This window comes from Anguilla anguilla, chromosome 7, assembly GCF_013347855.1.
Source record: "Anguilla anguilla isolate fAngAng1 chromosome 7, fAngAng1.pri, whole genome shotgun sequence".
NCBI classification, from domain to species: domain Eukaryota; kingdom Metazoa; phylum Chordata; class Actinopteri; order Anguilliformes; family Anguillidae; genus Anguilla; species Anguilla anguilla.
In genome coordinates, this window is record NC_049207.1 from 34,219,465 (window position 1) to 34,237,535 (window position 18,071).

General features: G+C 41.4%; 2 protein-coding genes across 2 annotated transcripts; both read left to right on the forward strand.

The window, feature by feature from the left end:
* Window positions 1–764: 764 nt before the first annotated feature.
* On the forward strand, window positions 765–3,760 carry LOC118231922. The gene is made up of 4 exons (XM_035426297.1): window positions 765–858; window positions 949–2,312; window positions 2,454–2,581; window positions 3,748–3,760. The coding sequence occupies exons 2-4, from the start codon at window positions 1,005–1,007 to the stop codon at window positions 3,758–3,760; spliced, it is 1,449 nt and encodes a 482-aa protein (XP_035282188.1). The 5' UTR covers window positions 765–858; window positions 949–1,004.
* Window positions 3,761–15,870: 12,110 nt separating this feature from the next.
* LOC118231443 lies at window positions 15,871–17,990 on the forward strand. Its single transcript, XM_035425242.1, has 6 exons — window positions 15,871–16,121; window positions 16,264–16,406; window positions 16,518–16,756; window positions 16,888–16,947; window positions 17,046–17,125; window positions 17,237–17,990. Exons 1-6 carry the CDS (start codon window positions 15,930–15,932, stop codon window positions 17,549–17,551), a joined length of 1,029 nt encoding a protein of 342 aa, XP_035281133.1. The 5' UTR covers window positions 15,871–15,929; the 3' UTR covers window positions 17,552–17,990.
* Window positions 17,991–18,071: the final 81 nt, after the last annotated feature.

The window sequence follows — 18,071 nt, forward strand, 5'->3', positions numbered from 1 at the left end:
AACGCGATAACGCTGCAAATAAATCTGCGTAAACAGTATAACACTAGAACTGCAGTGCATTTTGCATTACCTAAAGCCACGGACAAAGGGGTCCAATGACTCCGACTCCTTTTGTCATTTTAATGGCCCATCAATCTGGAGAACAATAGCGCATTGCCATAGCATCCCCCTTAAAACCACAGGTGCTAAAGTAGGCTTTGTAAACACAATAATAACAAGTGATGAAAAGCTATTCTGTTATATTTTCTTACAGACAATAAATTATGAAAAAGCATTTTCACAAGTTTAGTCGTACATTTTTTTTTCCGCACGCGTTATAAGAACTTGCTTCATTCATTCTAAGTATTTAACTACAAGTACGCTATCTGTTTCGAACGAAAATGGAATACACTGTTTTTATATGCGATATTTGGAGAAACACATGAATGTGCAGCCACCCACTTGTAGCTCTGCTATGCCATAAATAGAGTCTACTACTAAACTAATAAATTAGCACTTTCAATCGTTAGATCAATCGTCATTACTAATTATTCTTTGGAATTCTAAGATAAATGAGGTATGATAAGTGCAATTATTTTGATAATCAACTATTGTTCATAGGAGACAGACATTTCTCACTTCCACAGCATTAGCACACGCGTTCTGCAGTCAGACATTCGAATGTAAAGCATCAGCAACATTTTTGGGTAGCATAGTGTCAATTAGTGCGTAGACGCGGTCTACGCACTCCGTTACCGGGAATATTTCTATCTAACGTGCGATCGCTGTGCAATAAACTGGACGAACTCCAGCTACTGGTGGAGAAAAACAGAGACTTTTCAACATCTTCCGTTTTGTGCTTCACGGAAACTTGGCTGTGTGGATCGATACCGGACTCTGCGCTGCAGCTGGCAGGCTTTCAGCTATTCAGAGCGGATCGCGACACAGAGGGCTCCGGCAAAATGAAAGGTGGAGGTATTTGTTTTTATACAAACAGTGGCTGGTGTAAAGATGTTACAGTGATTATGCAGCACTGTTCTCCTGTTCTGGAAACTTTTTTCATCAACTGCAAACCCTTCTACTCCCCCCGCGAGTTCGCTTCATTCATTCTGGTCGGTGTTTACATTCCACCGCAAGCCCTCGTGCAGGAGGCACAGCGTACGCTCGCCGACCAGATACTGTGTGTGGAGCGGACAAACCCGGACTCTTTCGTTATCGTCCTCGGCGACTTTAACAAAGGGAATCTCAGCCACGAACTGCCTAAATACCACCAGTTGATTAAATGCCCGACCAGAGAGGAGAACACTTTAGATCACTGCTACAGTACAATCAACCGTGCCTATCACGCCGTCCCCCGCGCTGCACTGGGACACTCTGACCACATCATAGTCCACCTGATTCCTGCATACAGGCAGAAATTAAAACTCTGCAAACCTGTTGTGAGGACATCTAAGAAGTGGACCAGTGAAGCTATGGAGGATCTTCGCACGTGCTTGGACTGCACTGACTGGGATGTTTTCAGGACTGCTACCATCAGTCTGGATGAGTACACAGAGGCTGTGACATCATACATCAGCTTCTGTGAGGACAGCTGTGTACCATCACGCACCAGGGTTATCTACAACAACGACAAACCCTGGTTTACAGCTAAACTCAGACAGCTAAGGCTGGCAAAGGAGGAAGCATTTAGGAGTGGGGACAAGGACCGGTTTAAAGAGTCTAAATACAGGTTTAGCAAGGCGGTGAGAGATGCTAAACGACTGTACTCTGAGAAACTCCAACAGCAGTTCTCAGAAAACAACTCGGCCTCTGTCTGGAAGGGCCTCAGACAGATCACCAACTACAAACCGAAAGCCCCCCACTCCACTAATGACTTGCGCCTGGCCAACGACCTGAATGAGTTTTACTGCCGATTTGAAAGACAATGGGACAGTCCTGACACCATCCCCCGTGAACCCATTCACCAGCTCCAGACCACCAGCTCCTCCTCCCCCATCTCAGCAGGAGCCCGGGCCTCTCTACAATCACCCACCTCAGAGGCCTCCTCCCCCTCCCCTATCACAATGACGACTCTCTCCCTCCTGGAGAGGGACGTTAACAGATTATTCAAGAGACAGAACCCCCGCAAAGCAGCTGGACCAGACTCTGTCTCTCCCTCCACCCTGAAGCACTGTGCCGATCAGCTGTCTCCGGTGTTCACAGACATTTTTAACACCTCACTGGAGACATGCCACGTACCAGCCTGCTTCAAGACTTCTACCATTATCCCCGTCCCCAAAAAAACAAGGACCGCAGGACTCAATGACTACAGACCCGTCGCCCTGACCTCTGTGGTAATGAAGTCTTTTGAGCGCCTTGTACTGTCCCACCTCAAAACCATCACGGACCCACTCCTGGACCCCCTGCAGTTCGCATACAGAGCCAACAGGTCTGTGGACGATGCTGTAAACATGGCCCTCCACTTCATCCTCCAGCACCTGGACACTGCAGGAACCTATGTCAGGATCCTGTTTGTGGACTTCAGCTCCGCATTCAATACCATCATCCCGGCTCTACTACAGGACAAGCTTTCCCAGCTGCACGTGCCTGACTGCACCTGCAGGTGGATCACCGACTTCCTGTCTGACAGGAAGCAGCACGTGAAGCTGGGGAAACACGTCTCCGACTCCCGGACCATCAGCACCGGCTCCCCTCAAGGCTGCGTCCTTTCTCCTCTACTCTTCTCCCTGTATACCAATAGCTGCACCTCCAGTCATCAGTCAGTCAAGCTCCTGAAGTTTGCAGACGACACCACTCTCATTGGACTCATCTCTGGTGGGGATGAGTCTGCCTACAGGAGAGAGATTGAACATCTGGTGTCCTGGTGCAGCCATAACAACCTGGAGCTCAACGCCCTAAAGACAGTAGAGATGGTAGTGGACTTCAGAAGGAACGCAGCCCCACCCGCCCCCATCACCCTGCATGACTCCCCAGTCGACACTGTGGAGTCCTTCTGCTTCCTGGGCACCATCATCACCCAGGACCTCAAGTGGGAGCTGAACATCACCTCCCTCACCAAGAAGGCTCAGCAGAGGATGTACTTCCTGCGGCAGGTGAAGAAGTTCAACCTGCCAATGACAATGATGGTGCACTTCTACACTGCCATCATTGAGTCCATCCTCACCTCCTCCATCACCATCTGGTACGCTGCTGCCACTGCCAAGGACAAGGGCAGACTGCAGCGTATCATTTGCGCTGCTGAGAGGGTGATTGGCTGCAATCTGCCATCCCTCCAGGACCTGCACACCTCCAGGGCCCTGAGGCGGGCAGGAAAGATTGTGGCCGACCCCTCCCACCCTGGACACAAACTCTTTCAAACACTCCCCTCCGGCAGGAGGCTGCGGTCCATCAGGACCAAAACCTCACGACACAAGAACAGTTTTTTCCCGACTGCAGCTGGCCTCATCAACAAGGCCCGGGACCCCCACTGATACTGTACTGTTATCCTGACCCCCACGGACACCAAACAGACAGCACCTGTACTTATAACACTTTATCCCCTTGCACTATTGTTTATTGTTTACTGTTTACCGTTTGCACTATGTTTATGTTATTTTATGTCTGTTATGTTTTTATTGCACTATGTTTATTTCATTTTATTTATCTTATTTTATGTTCACTGTTATGCACCACCTGACCAAAACAAATTCCTCGTATGTGTAAACCTACTTGGCAATAAAACCTGATTCTGATTCTGATTCTGATTGACGCCACGGTTCTTGGTTTTAGTGGGAGTCGTTAACTTAACACCTAAAAACCCCCTAAAAACAGTCTTCCAAGGGTTGTTTTAGAATTCTATTTACATAGATAGTTGAAGCAAGTTTTTAGAAAAAGTCAAGGAATGACAGACATGGAATAAACATTAACAAAATATATCCCATGGTTCTAGTGACGAGCAGTATACCGTGAGCAGTGCCAAGTGATGTCGGCAGCACACTATGTAGGACCAAAGACGGAAAGTTTTGAAGAGAAGCTAACTGCTTGTCCAAAATTACCAATATTTATACGACGTCCCCATGCTGCTTCACAGTGATAAAAATAACCTACTTATCAGACAGCGTTAATTTTGCCAACGAAAACCATTCTTATGACCCCTTTTTCCATAACGAAAACAAAACATAACAAAATAATTAACTTCTGTGAAAAAAACCACGATGAAATGTATTATGTTCATTGGCGAATATAAACTAAATGATAAACTGAATTAATACCGCTGTCAGAATAGGCCTAAGGGTTTAAAGTGAACAACTCATTTATAAAATAAATGTTTTACAATAAAGAATGAATGGAAACAGATTCATTAAAACTCCTCAATTAGCATGCTCAATCAAGCTACATCACATGGTAACAGCTAGCTAGCAGAAGGTGTTAACAAGGTATAAACTGTGTACTTTGCATTAGGCTACTATCTGCCGGTTAACTGAAATACCATAAATATACAATATACACTCCAGTAATATAATCAAAACTTACCTGAAAGCATGTAGTCCTTTGGCTCAGACAGTGCGGTAGTGTTGGCAGTAGTGTGGGTTTCCGCCAGTGTACTGCAAGCCCGACGGCCCGCTGGGCCTAAGTTGACCCCCGGCCGGGCCTAAGCATCTGGGATTTAAATTTTTTTTTAAATGTATTTTTAAGATGTTTTTTTATACTACAGTTACAGTGGGGCGGCTCGGTTGGAAAGCTCACCAGCGACATCTGTTGGTTAAAACGTGAACGCACTATAGGAAAACAGCAGGTCTGAAATCAGTGTTCTTTATTCTTATTGTGCGTAGAGTGACGTTCAACATTTGACGCTTCCAACCATCACAAGGTAACGTTACCTAGCAAGCCACCATTTCTTATTTAGTAGGCTAACTAACCTCGTTCCAAACTGCATTATCACTTCATCACGTCGGTAAGTACATTCTTTTTATATTAACTTAAGCAGTGTGTAGGTAATGTTAAACTAGTAGCATGAATGTAACGTTCGATACATTGTAACATTACATGACTTATTAATCGCCATCGAAATAACGACTTCACTTGTTTATTAATAACGTTAGCTTGATGACTTTGATGTGCACGACAACGTTGTCATACAATTTTTCCCCACCGTGAAAACTGCCTGACTTGTTTACATTTTGGACAGATGTGGCTACTGAGTAAATCTATTGTTATTTCCGTCGCAGCACTTTCGACACAAGTAATATCGGAAAAATCCTAAAATTTCTTCTTACGCTGAAGAGTGCCTGACCGGCAACCGTAGAAATGTGTTAACACAGCGGCAAAATTAGGCTATATCTAGAAATACCATCTTTGGGGAAAAAACACTACGGTTAAGGGCACTCTTCACGGTAAGAAGAAATTGATGGATTTTTTCAATATTGCTTGTGTCGAAAGTGCTGCAACGAAAACAATGATAGATTTACTCATGAGCCACATCTGTCCAAAATTTAAACAAGTCAGACAGTTTTCACGGTCAGGAAAAATTTTATGACATTTAGCTAACTTAGCTAGCTAGCCAACAGTCAGTAACACAGATACTTCTTTTGTGATATTTAGGGATAATGTCAAGGAGGAAAGGTACTGTAAAAGCCAAAAAACCTTAGACAGTTTTTTAAATGTTTAAATGTGCCCAGCATTCCAAGGCTTGTTGTAAGATTCAGTAGCCAATCAGGACTTGAATACAAGTTTTTTGTAGAGTGGAAAAAATTGATATTTATTTTTATTTCTTTTGTTGTTGGTGAAAACACAGCATTCCAAGACTGTACATTGTTGTCAGATTATTTGTAAGATGCTATGCTGTAAATAGTTGTTGATTTTTTAAAAATGTGTGTTGAATAAATGATTAATTTATAACAAAATTCACATTACGTAGTCATATTTTCAAATCTCCAGTCAGCTTTTAGCACTGACTTAATGTAGGGCCCTATGGAAGCTGTGTTATAGCTTTTTTAAATTCTCAATTCTGTGATTCCGTCCGTGATTCTGTTATCACAGAAACTATAGGGCCCTACCTTAATGCTGCCATCAGTCTGTCGCTGGTCCGCGCCGGGCCCCCGTCAAAAAAGACACTTGGCCGCCGGCCCACGCCGGACCGCCGCCCCCCTCAAAAGGTACTTGCCACCGGGCCTAACAACTTTTTTGGGGGAAACCCTGACACGTGATGGGAAAATGCACTGTGCATGCAGAGGGTTGTAATTTTACTGAATTCCTATTTAAAGGGATGCTGGCAAATTATCAGTACATGTGATGGAAGAGTGCGCTGCTGACTGCAGTGCACGGTTACAGTTCAATTAAATGGGCATATTTTTTTTACCAAAACATGCCATAAGACATAGTATTGCTTTTTTATGTGTATTTCTCCCCAAATAAGTTCACTATTAAAAGGTAAAATTTTTATATATTGAAATTGTGCAAAATTCCCGAGCTTAACTTCCCTTCCAAAATTTCCGGAAATTTACAACCCTAGCCATCGTGAACACTGATTGTGATTGTGTTCACCTGTTTGTAATTTGAGAGCTAATTAGTTGCACTATTTATTCTGCCTAGTATCACTGCTCTTCACTGAGTCTTGATCCTTCATGCCTGTAAAGGATACTTAAGTTGATGTTATTGGAAGCATAATGTACTGTTTATACTGCTTAGTTTGCTCCCTGTGTAAGATTTATTTTATTGGTGAATTTACGTTTACATATGTAAGGCTACAAGGGCCATTTATGTAGAAATATTCGAGGATCTTTATTTTGAAATACGCCTTTTCTTAATGAACGTCAAACGCTCCGGTCCGGTTTAGTTTGCTAGCGCAATGGAAGGAGCAAGGACAAGCTGTGCTGCTACGGAGACATGCCACTGTTATTAAGAGTTAGCTCCTAGCTGGAACGGGAACAAGGTATTTTTAGGGGTCCAAGCAGCGAAGCTGGTGGTACCCTATTGTATTTGTTAGGATTATTAGGGGTCCAAGCAGCGAAGCTTAAGTGGGGTGCGGAAGAGCTGGAGCTCCAAATACAAGTGTTACGACATCTAGTAAACTTCTTTACGGCAAGCGACATCCATGGCGACGCAAGTAATCCGACACCGTTGGGTCTAGTTTTTATCAGTGAGGGGACGGTCTGAACGTCAGGGAAGCAATGGAAGACAGTGCCAGCCAGAGTGCATGCTAGGCTACCAAAAGTTTGTTAGTAAAAGCTTTTTGAGAGGATGAATAATTACTATTCTTGAGCATGGGTCCATTTGAAGACAGTATCGGGTGAGTTCGTTTAGTCTTTGAATCTGTCATTATGCTGAGAAATAGCTAAACCATTTTGAGTTTCTATGCAAACGCGCGAAAACACGCTGGTATAATATAACAATGACGGTAATACATATGTAGTCCGCTTCGTTCCGTTGCTACCATAACATAACAAACTATCTTGTGTCTACAGTTGCAGTTTCTCGCTGCAATTACTAATATTGAATATAAACAAAAGACGCAATTTATGCTGTACTCTGCCAATGTCTAAAATAATACGGTGCTCTGAGCGTAGGAAGCAGGTAGCATGGATGGCGAGTTGATCTTTCGTTTTTTGCTACTAAAAGTTTGTTCGTAAAAGCTTTGAGAGGATGAATCATTACTTTTCTTTGGCATGGATCCATTTGAAGATAATATCGGGTGAGTTCGTTTAGTCTTTAAATCTGTCATTATGCTGAGAGAAATCGTATTCTCAATTTAATCTCTAAATTGACTGTAAGCTTAGGGTTGTAACTAGGTAGCTGTTTCGTCGGTGACTTGGTTAATGCACTCGTCTTAACTATTGCTTGTATTTTTGCATAGACTGCGTTGTTGCTGTTCTTGTTTGTGTTAGTGTTAATCAGTTTAACCTACAGGGTCCAAGTTGAACTATGCGGTTGTTCCCTGCACTTGGAACGGTACTTCTCTCTAGGGTTTTCGACACACTTGTTCCTGGTTATGGTTATACACTTTGTTGTACGTCGCTCTGGATAAGAGCGTCTGCCAAATGCCTGTAATGTGATATTCCGTAGCAACAAGATAAACCAGACATTAGCCCTAAAATATGCCAATACAGCAGTGAAAACGCTGCTCACTGAATAACGAAATAAACGAGACAACGTTTTTTTAAAATTATACCATGTCATTATACAGTCAATATCTGGGACTAAGCATTTAATAAATATACAATCTTACCATCGGTTTTACGCGTAGAGATGTCCCTTTTGCGAATGAGTGGTCATATATTGTCTTGGACAATCCGCTTGTGAAATATGCGCGCATGTGACGCCTGGGTCGGCTACCTTCAAAAATAGCTGCGCGTAATACCACACCTGTTGCTTACGGCGTTGTCGCCCTTTTTAGTACAATTTGGCTTGATTGACAATTCATTTATTCAGTAGGTGAGAGTACAAGCTTTCTAACGATGTATAACATGTCTGATTTTGCTTTTGGAATAACGTTTTATCGGTCAGCGTAACCGACAATTTTCTTCTATGCCAGTGTCTAAATAAATAACACGGTAGGCTATTCTGCGAGCAGCACGCAGGTCGCGAGTTGATATTTCGTCTTTTGTTTCATTTTTTCTCAATGCCCTATCTACTATTTGAAATGTGTATTATTATTCTATATGTCTCTGAGGCGCTCTGAATTGTGCATTCTCTGCTAAGCTGAGCAATGGATTGGAATATGTGTCTGACGGTAATGTTGCACGGTATACGAAACTTCAGCACTTTTTCGGTACTTAAAAAAGAAACGGTTCCATATTAGAATTTTCCGACGTTCGGTAGTTTTGCGTCAAATGTAAAAGCCAGGGACATGTGTCTCCCGCATTACCGATTGAGAGGATGAAAAGTGTAATTTGTCAGAATCTTCGCTAGATGGCAGTAGCAACTAAGGTTGGCAAGTGAGGTGACCTGCGCTTGTGCATTCTTCGTGGTTGATACAGCGCAAGCTTAGACTCAGTTGACTTCAGTAGCAATAGGTGTTCTAATTTGTAAATATTTTATTATAGGAAGATGCTGTATTGTTTAAAATATATCTAAAAACAGCATATTTCAAGTGAAAGACCTGTTTAAAGATAATTTACTTTACAATTGTTTAATTTTTTGAAATATTTTTAATATAGTTTTCTATGGTTTAGTGTTGTAACACTATAGTCCTATGCTTATTGATATGTTGAACAGGCTTCAACTTAAAGGTTGTTAATTAACCAGGTTTTTAATAAACTGAGGTCATCCCTTGTGGACATTACGTCTCTGATCTATTAAGGTAATTTCAGTATCGTTAGGTACCGAGTATTGAATCAGTAGCGTTTCAGTATCAATTATTGTGATACTAAACCTGGTATTGGTATCAAAGTCAAAATTTTGGTATCGTGACAGCACTAGTGTGACACCTTTTTCAGTTGCGGCATGGAAGCGCTGCAGCTGTACATACACACTGGGCCATTTAACTGTTAGGACATGCCATCTAAGTGTTACAACATAGTTGCGTCGCCATGGATGTGTCCTGGCCGCTTCCCGTAAAGGCCTTTACTAAGTCATCCGACAGCGTCTCTTAGCACAGAATTGGCCATAGGTCATCAATATTTTATATAATCATCATGATATTCAGCAGATATGTTGGGTGAAGGTATATGCTCATGAGGACAAAGCCATTTTAAAATCGCTCCATAGGGGGCGCGATAGTGCCAATGCTTGGACCCCTCCCAACGCTGCTTGCGGCTTTAATTTACTTTACAATTGTATAATTATTGAAATATATTTAATATAGTTTTCTATGGTTTAGTGTGGTAACACTATAGGCCTATGCTTATTGATGTGTTGAACAGGCTTCAACTTAAAGGTTTTTAATAAACCATGAATTCGAAAATAAGGTCAACCCTTTTGGACATCATGTTTCCGATCTATTACGGTAATTTCAGTATCGTTAGGTACCGAGTATTGAATCAGTAGCGTTTCAGTATTGAGTATCGTGATACTAAACCTGGTATCATTATCAAAGTCAAAATTTTGGTATCGTGACAACACTAGTGTGACACCTTTTGACAACGCTAGCGTGACACCTTTTTTAGTTGCGGCATGGAAGCGCTGCAGCTGTACATACACACCGGGCCATCTAAGTGTTACAACCTAGTAAAGGCCTTTACGGGAAGCGGCCAGGACACATCCATGGCGACGCAACTAAGTCATCCGACAGCGTCTCAGCACAAAATTGGCCATAAGTCATCAATGTTTTATACAATCATCATGATATTCATTAGATATGTTGGGTGAAGGTATATGATCATGAGGACAAAGCCATTTTAAAATTGCTCCATAGGGGGCGCGATGGTGCCAATGCTTGGACCCCTCCCAACGCTGCTTGTGGCTTTAATTCTTATTATTTTTCTCTGCTAAAAGTGTCTGAGGCTCAACAACCATAAGTCCTACAGCAACCAAATTTGGTAGGAGGGTTCCTATGGCCCCCCACTACTCAGGCACTAGAAATCACCTATGTCGGCCATATTGTTTGCCCGCCATTTTGACTTTTTCGTTGGGGCGTGGAAGCTTTCTCCGCTAAAATGTCTGAGGCTCAGCAACCATAAGTTGTAGACCAACCAAATTTGGTAGGTGGGTTGCTATGGCCCCACACTACTCGGGCACTACAAATCACCTATGTCAACCAGATGGTGGCGCTATAACAAAGGGTCATACTTTTAAAGGCCATAACTCCCACACCATATGTCCGATCAACACAAAACTTCATCGACCGATGCACCTGAATGTGCTCTACAACTTTGCTATTGGGATTTTATTTGCCTGCCATTTGGACATTTTTATTAGTTGCGGCGCGGTAGCACTGTAACTCCAAATCCTAAGTGTTACGACATCTAGTAAACTTCTTTACGGCAAGGGGCTAGAAGACATCCATGGCAACGCAACTCAGTAATCTGAGACCGTAGGGTCTAGTTTTTAGACCGTACCTTCCAAAATAGCTGTGCGTAATACCACACCTGTTTACGGCGTTGTCGCCGTTTTTATTCCGTAGGTGAGAGTATAAGCTTTCTAACGACGTATAACATATGTGAGCGTAACCGAAAATTTTATTGTCATCACATTCACTTGAGTGTCTTTAAATAGGTTAGTGGTATTGCATAATATGGATATTTCACACTGTAAGTGTTAGTATTTCACAGAAGGTAAGCGTTAGTTATTAGTAATGTAATAGTTTTTGTGACACCTACAACAGTGAGGAGTGTGTTGGAACATTGCCAAAACGTGGTGGACGGTTGAAAATAGTTTTCATATCGTCCCATCTTCACACAATGTTTCATCTTAAGCCTTCATGAGGGGTTCATTTCAATGCTTTACAATGGACAAAAAGCATTATATTACTTTTTGGAGAGATTTTGGATATGATATCTGTCTGTGAATGTGCATGCTCTGCTAAGCTGTAAGCGAATGAAATGTGGGGAAAACCAGAGATATAGTCAGCTGCTACTCAGAGAAGTATAACGAAAGCATACTGGTAGATGTAAAATAAAGTGAAAGGCTACGGCGGGTATCTGCGTAAATGCGTGTGCATTGCTTTCCACAAACGTATGCCTTCCCTATGAATGCAACAAATAAAAATATTGGAATGATGTTGAAGAAAAGATAGTATGCAGCAGCACAAACTATATAATAGCTTCATAGTTAGGCTATAGGTTTTGCCATCGCTTAGGACGACAACAAATAACGTTGCAGAGGTGAGGACATGCCATAGCTAGGTAGCTATGAGTGGAATGGAGACGATTTGAGGACATCTATAGGTGAAGTGTGTGAAGATTATTTCTCCAATCAGCTTCTACCTTTTCCTAGTTTGAAAGTCAGTGGCCTCTGGGAAAAATCCCAGCATTCTCAGCGTCGATAAAAGCCCAAGGCTTCCTGCCTGCCATTTCACTTTTGGGTAGCTACTTAAGCAAGCGCCTTCGTTTGAGGTAGTTTTCCTTGTGAAACCATTATATCTCTCGTCATTGAATTAAAAAGCAAATAATAAACATTGATAGTCAAATTTATATTAAAACATTTGTTTATTAAGGCAATTGGAATCGACACGTTAACAAACGACCACAGTTTTAATTGAAGACCAGCGTTGACAAACCAGGCCTGGGGTAAGTTTCTCGTCTTCATTGTTTGGCAAATAGCTTCCTACCTTGGCTACGTGTTTTGCAACGAATGTGCTAAAACTCACTGTAATCAAGTGTTTATGGAGCTACCTTTGCACCGTTGACTAATGTACTCTTTCAGACCATATAAAATAGTCGGTAAATGTTAACTTGGCTGCTAGGCCCCGTCCACACGTATCATTACATATACAATAAATATATTGCGCCCAACAGTGCATAATAACTGCAATTCAAACTATGTTATGTGGCGCAGTAGCCTACTTTTGGTTATAGCCTGCCTACTTCTTGGAACAGATCAGAAATTAAGATTGAGGATTATAACATGTATGCTCTTCTGTTCTTTTCTTGCTTTAGCGTCAAGTCTGTTTTTATAAAATATTAACTATTCGTGCTCGGACAGCATATTATGTAGCAAAACATGCAAAAGCTTTAATTTGCTTAATATTTCCATTCAGATTTTGTTTCTTAGCCCCTTATAACTGACTCAAAACGTTTGACACAGTTATGTGAGGTATGCGGTAGTTCTGCGTAATTTTACTTTACAGTAAAAGCAAACTGAAAAATCGCCTTCCGCACTTTTTGTCAGGGTAAAATAACAGGCTAATTCTAGTAAACGTCCCTTTTGCTTTTGCAAACTGCCATCATTTTACTGCACTCAAATATTTAGCTGCTCCGCTAGCAGTAAGTTTGAAGGAATCTAAAAGATGAAAGCAAACGGTGGGTATACCACTGCAATATTAATTACAAATTTCACGCAAGTCCGACTTTTCATTGTATTTATTCTTGTCATTTTGCGATAATATGGAAATGACGATGAGTCAAATTAATCAATTCAACAGCAAAATCTTTATCACGTGTGCATGTTTTCTGCTATATTACATTACATTTATTTGGCAGACGCTGCAAAAAGTGCATTTCATGGTCACGGTCATGGACAACTACAAAACACAGGTTCAATAAGATGGAATACTTATTTTGTACAGGTATTTCTAGCCAAGAACACAGTTTAGTTCACACAGTGAACACTATTCTGACCTAACCTCTGCAAAGCCAACTAGGCAGAAGAATAAGCTACAGTATTAGAACAAATGCAAATGACCAAAAAGCGCTATAAATGTTGTTAACAGTTATTTGTGGAATGTGAATGCGTTCAGTCGCCTCAGATGTCAAGACATCAAAGTGAATGTTCACATAAAAACATAATGAATGTGTTTGAGAGGCTATATAAAACTGTTACAATCTGTATATTGGCCTGTTATATCATGTTTGTTGTTCTTGTCAGGGAAAATCTGTTTAGATACAAGTCTTATCACTTATAACTAGGGTTCGGTACTGAAAACCGGTACCTTAATGGCACCGGTTTCTGTATGGTCACCACCGACCGGACCAAATCACTACCCAAATTTTGGTGCCTCGTTTCGCTGCCACTTTTTTGTCCCTCCAGGAAATCGCGATCTTGAGATCGCAATAATTCATGCAAATTTAACCAACGAGACAACGTTTTAAGAAATTATACCAAGTGATTCTACAGTAGATATCTGCAACTAAATATCGTATGCATATACAACCTTACCATTGGTTTTACGCATAGAGATGTCCCTTTTGATTCTGTGTGGTCTAATATATTGTCTTGGACAATCCGTTTGTGAAATATAGGCGCATTTGTGATGCCTGGGTACATTCCAGAATAGCTGTGCTTCTTTACGGCGTTTTTTTAGTACAATCTGGACGATTGACAATTCTCCAAATCTATTTTGGGTAGATTTGGAGACGCTGGGTACACTGCTTAGTTCTTGCATCTTAGATGTGTAGTAATTAGGGTTGGAAAAATATAAAATGTAAAAATTTTTGATATTAAGCCAAATACCGGATCGGACCAGTAATACCGAATGTTACCACTAGGCGTCGCACGTGACTCAGCCGCTCCAGAGTGGAACATAATGAGAGCACATGAATGAGAGTGTAGCAGCTTTACCGTTGTCAGGCAAAACTCTGGTTGTTATTTCTATTTGGACCGTTGTTATGCAAAAACTCGTTTTATACCATACAATTAGCACAAATTCTGGTCATTTTTGTCATTACATTATTTAATAAAACTGCATGAAACCATACGTCAATCAAATTAATCTCCCTAGCACTGTCTTTTTTTTTTTTTTAAATGGTGTGGTCGCACAGTGTAGACATAGCGTTTTTCTAAGACCCTCTGAAACGGGTTTTGAATGCCAGCTAGCTTTATGATAGGTTCGCGTCACGTAGCCAATATTGCGGTATGCCTATTCTGCTGTCCAAATAAGGGACGATTCCGATTTGTAAAGCTAGCAACAGTAACTACAAATGTGATTCAACGTTGCCATCAGTTGTGAAATTGGACATTGAGGGGATGTAACAACAATTAAAAAGCAAAAGAATAATGTTGCTGTTTAAACATTTAGAATGCTGGATTTTGTAGCGCATTGATTTTCTGTTAAAAGGCCAAGGTGTCCCTTTACTGAGAAATAATAACCCTTGGACCAAACAGAATCGAGTCTTCAGCCAAGCCGTTGTATAATGAAACTTGATCTCCTTGTTGCCGGCCTCGGCACTAAATTGCGCACAGCCTGTCAATGTTTTTTTTGCACTCAGACACTAGTGGCTCCATTTATAAACAAACATAATATTACGTTAATCACGTTGTCATATTGCTTATTACTAATGCAATACAAGTTGGATTTAGCGCCATCGGCACAGGTTGCTCATGTAGGCTACTTTTTCATTTGCCAGAACGTCTCATAATGACAAATGCCGGTTCAGTCGGTTTGCATGAAATCAGACCGGTTTAAGCTCATATCGGACCGGGTGGGCAAAACCGGAAACAGACCCAACCCTGTAGTAATTCTACATATCCCCTTACATTTTATGAACTTCTGCTCAACAAGTTTTTGCTATACTTTAACCTGCTGCATATATGCAATCTCCCAGTATTTCTTTGCGGACTAAAAAACAGCAAACTCATTTTAGATTTTTTGCCTAGACAGTTGTATTTGTGGCACTACATTTCGTTCAAAATTATGAATATAAAGTAATCTAAGCTAGTATTGTAAATGGTACAAATGTCTTCCTTCATTTAAGCCATTTTTCAAGTGTCTGTGGTGTCCACATCTGGGGTTACAAAGCTTTTAATAGGGTACCCCCTAAATGGACAAGGATTGGCCAGATTTGGCATGTGCGCCAAGTGGTGAAAGTTGTTGTTTGCTCTTTATTTAAAAAAAAGCTGTAATGCACAAAGTGGCCTTCATGTTCATGGCAAACACATCATCACAGTGTGAACATGTAACATTGTACCACGTGTGAATGACTTTGATGTGCAAACAACAAGTAGCACCAGTAATGCTGTGTTTTCTTATGTGGCATCAAGTTAATATAGTTCTTCCTGTTTAGCCATGGCAGGGTGTGGCTCACGTCATAAAGTCCGCCAATGGCCTGTTTCAGACATCACTGGGCATCAGCTCAAGACTGTGTTTCCTGACAATTGTCACGCCAATGAGAAAGAGGCGATGTATGCAAAAGTGCCTTATGTAGTCTATAGCATCTAATACTATGTTATGTACTGTATAGCATGTCATACGATATAATTGTATACATGAAAGGTTGTTACATCAATTGGTGTTGTAACAACATTCATTAGCGTATGTATTAACATGTTTGATTTGTCTTTTCTTTATGTAGTTTGTGTTCGTTGTTGGAGATTCACATCTCAGATCTTTTGCTGATGGAGTTGTGAAAACGCCAGAGGGTCGGCTGTCCTTTGGTTTTATGGCCACACCTGGAGGAGATGCAACAGCGTTGCGTTTGGAGATCTCCCATCTTGGTGATACTCCACGTACTCCGGATGCAGTGTGCCTGCTTGCTCCGGGGAACAACATGACCTCAAGTCGCACTATTGAGGAGGCTGCCAGGGCATTTGGGACTCTCCTCAGTGTTGCATTGCAACACTGGCCAAACAAGGTATGTGTGAAATCATAAACACACTCAGACAAAGGCAATAATGTCCTTCAGTGAAATGTTGTGTGTTCACAAAGGGACTAGTAATAGTCACAGAAATTAAGTAGGTTTTGTTTTAATACTAATAGCAATTTGTTATTTGTAGGTGTTTGTGGTGGATTTCCCAATACGTCATGTACATGCAACACTGGAATACCAGCTTCTGCTAAAGCAGGAATATCACCGAGTTGCAGCAAAGATGGGAGTGCAGTACTTCTCAACAAATGATGTTTTCCAGCCATCCAAAAGGTATGTTCCAAGAAGTTGTGGTTACAACATCACTGTTCTTGGAGTACATAGTACATTCTTATGCATGTTTCTCTGGGACTTAAACAAAAGGTAATGACATTAATAATTAAGGCATCTGTGGTGTCAGGATTTGGTACACCTAAGTGATGACAAAGGTATGCCTCTCCTTGCGGACTTCATTTGGAACACTTCATACAGCATCCTGCACACCCCTGTCAATCCTGTGCCACTTAGAGTGCATCCTACACTCAAACGATGCTTCCACAAAAATAAGGAGCATGGTACTTCATCACAGCCACAGTGTGTTGATCCATCTCAGCGCTCAGCAACATCCTATCGGCCCTTTCCAGATAATAATTGCTCTGTGTGTTACATAAAATTGTCCATTGTTAGTGGTGTCCAATATTTGAACAATATTCTGTCTCTGCTTTTTCTTTTTTGGTTTTTCTAAACCCATACATCTGTATGTTCTTTTGTGCAGCTGTTAAAATGAAGTATGTCGACCATGACCAATGGACACACCTGCTGCCTACTGTTCCAGGTAATTCTTGCATGCCAATGTGTCTGCGTCCCGATGTGTTACTGTTACGTTGGAGAGCCATATTTCATTTAAGTCATGTTGTTTGAGCTTGTTTCTAGATGTGAGGATGCAGGTTCGGGACCGGCGTCATTGTATACGTCAGCATGCTGCCAAAGGACTGTTTGTTGACATACAGCAAGTATGTTTGTTCTGATGTATACACTTTGTACAACTGTTCAATTACGTTTTCTAAAAAGTATTCTGTAAGTATTCAACGTAATTAACTCCTAACATCAACTTGTGTTTACAGCGAATTCTCAGCGGGGGTAGGATGGAACGCATCTTTGACACATACGTCCTATGTTACCCTTCGGCCTACCGCCAGAACGCCAAGCCTGTCCATGCCCCAGCACCCCAGTTTGTGGCTGAGAAGAAATCCCTGCACATCAAAAAGCTAAGTGGTGCTGGTTCAGGTCATGTGGGTCATAGGCCTTTGGTAGTAGTTGACAGGGTCAAAGAAGTTGTAGAACAGAAAAATGTTAGGCATAAGGTAGTAAGGAGGAGAAAGATGGGAAACATACAGACCAGTGTTACACAGACAGAACAAGCAGGAGTTGCCTACTGAGAGAGGACTGAAACAGGAGTTGGCTAGTCAAATAGTACAGAAACAGAAGTTTGCTAGGGATGAAGGAAGTGTTGTTGGTCAGGGGGAAGGGGGTCACATGCCTTCAGAAGTAGGCAAAGGGCTTCAGGATACACAACACATAAATGGGGTATATAGCTGGGTGATGGTAACTAATTTCTGTGTTCCCTTCCAGCGCACTTTTGAATGTCCCAATAAGTTTAGTATTGCAGAACTGTGTAATGACAACTGTGACAGTAGCTCATGCTGATATTGAAAACAAACAAAAAGAAATAAACAGCAGACCAGCTGCAGTACTTACCATAAAAAAGGCCAAGAACAACATAAGAGGAGGTATAGGTGAAGGCAACTCAATATTAGAGACGGCAATTAGCATAGCAGAGCAGCATGGTATCCAACTTAAAAGTGGCAATCCAAACAAGGCCAATGGTAATTGCTTGTATGAATCCATTATTGATAACATAAATGCAAGACAATGTTTTGCAGAACATTTGCCAGAAAG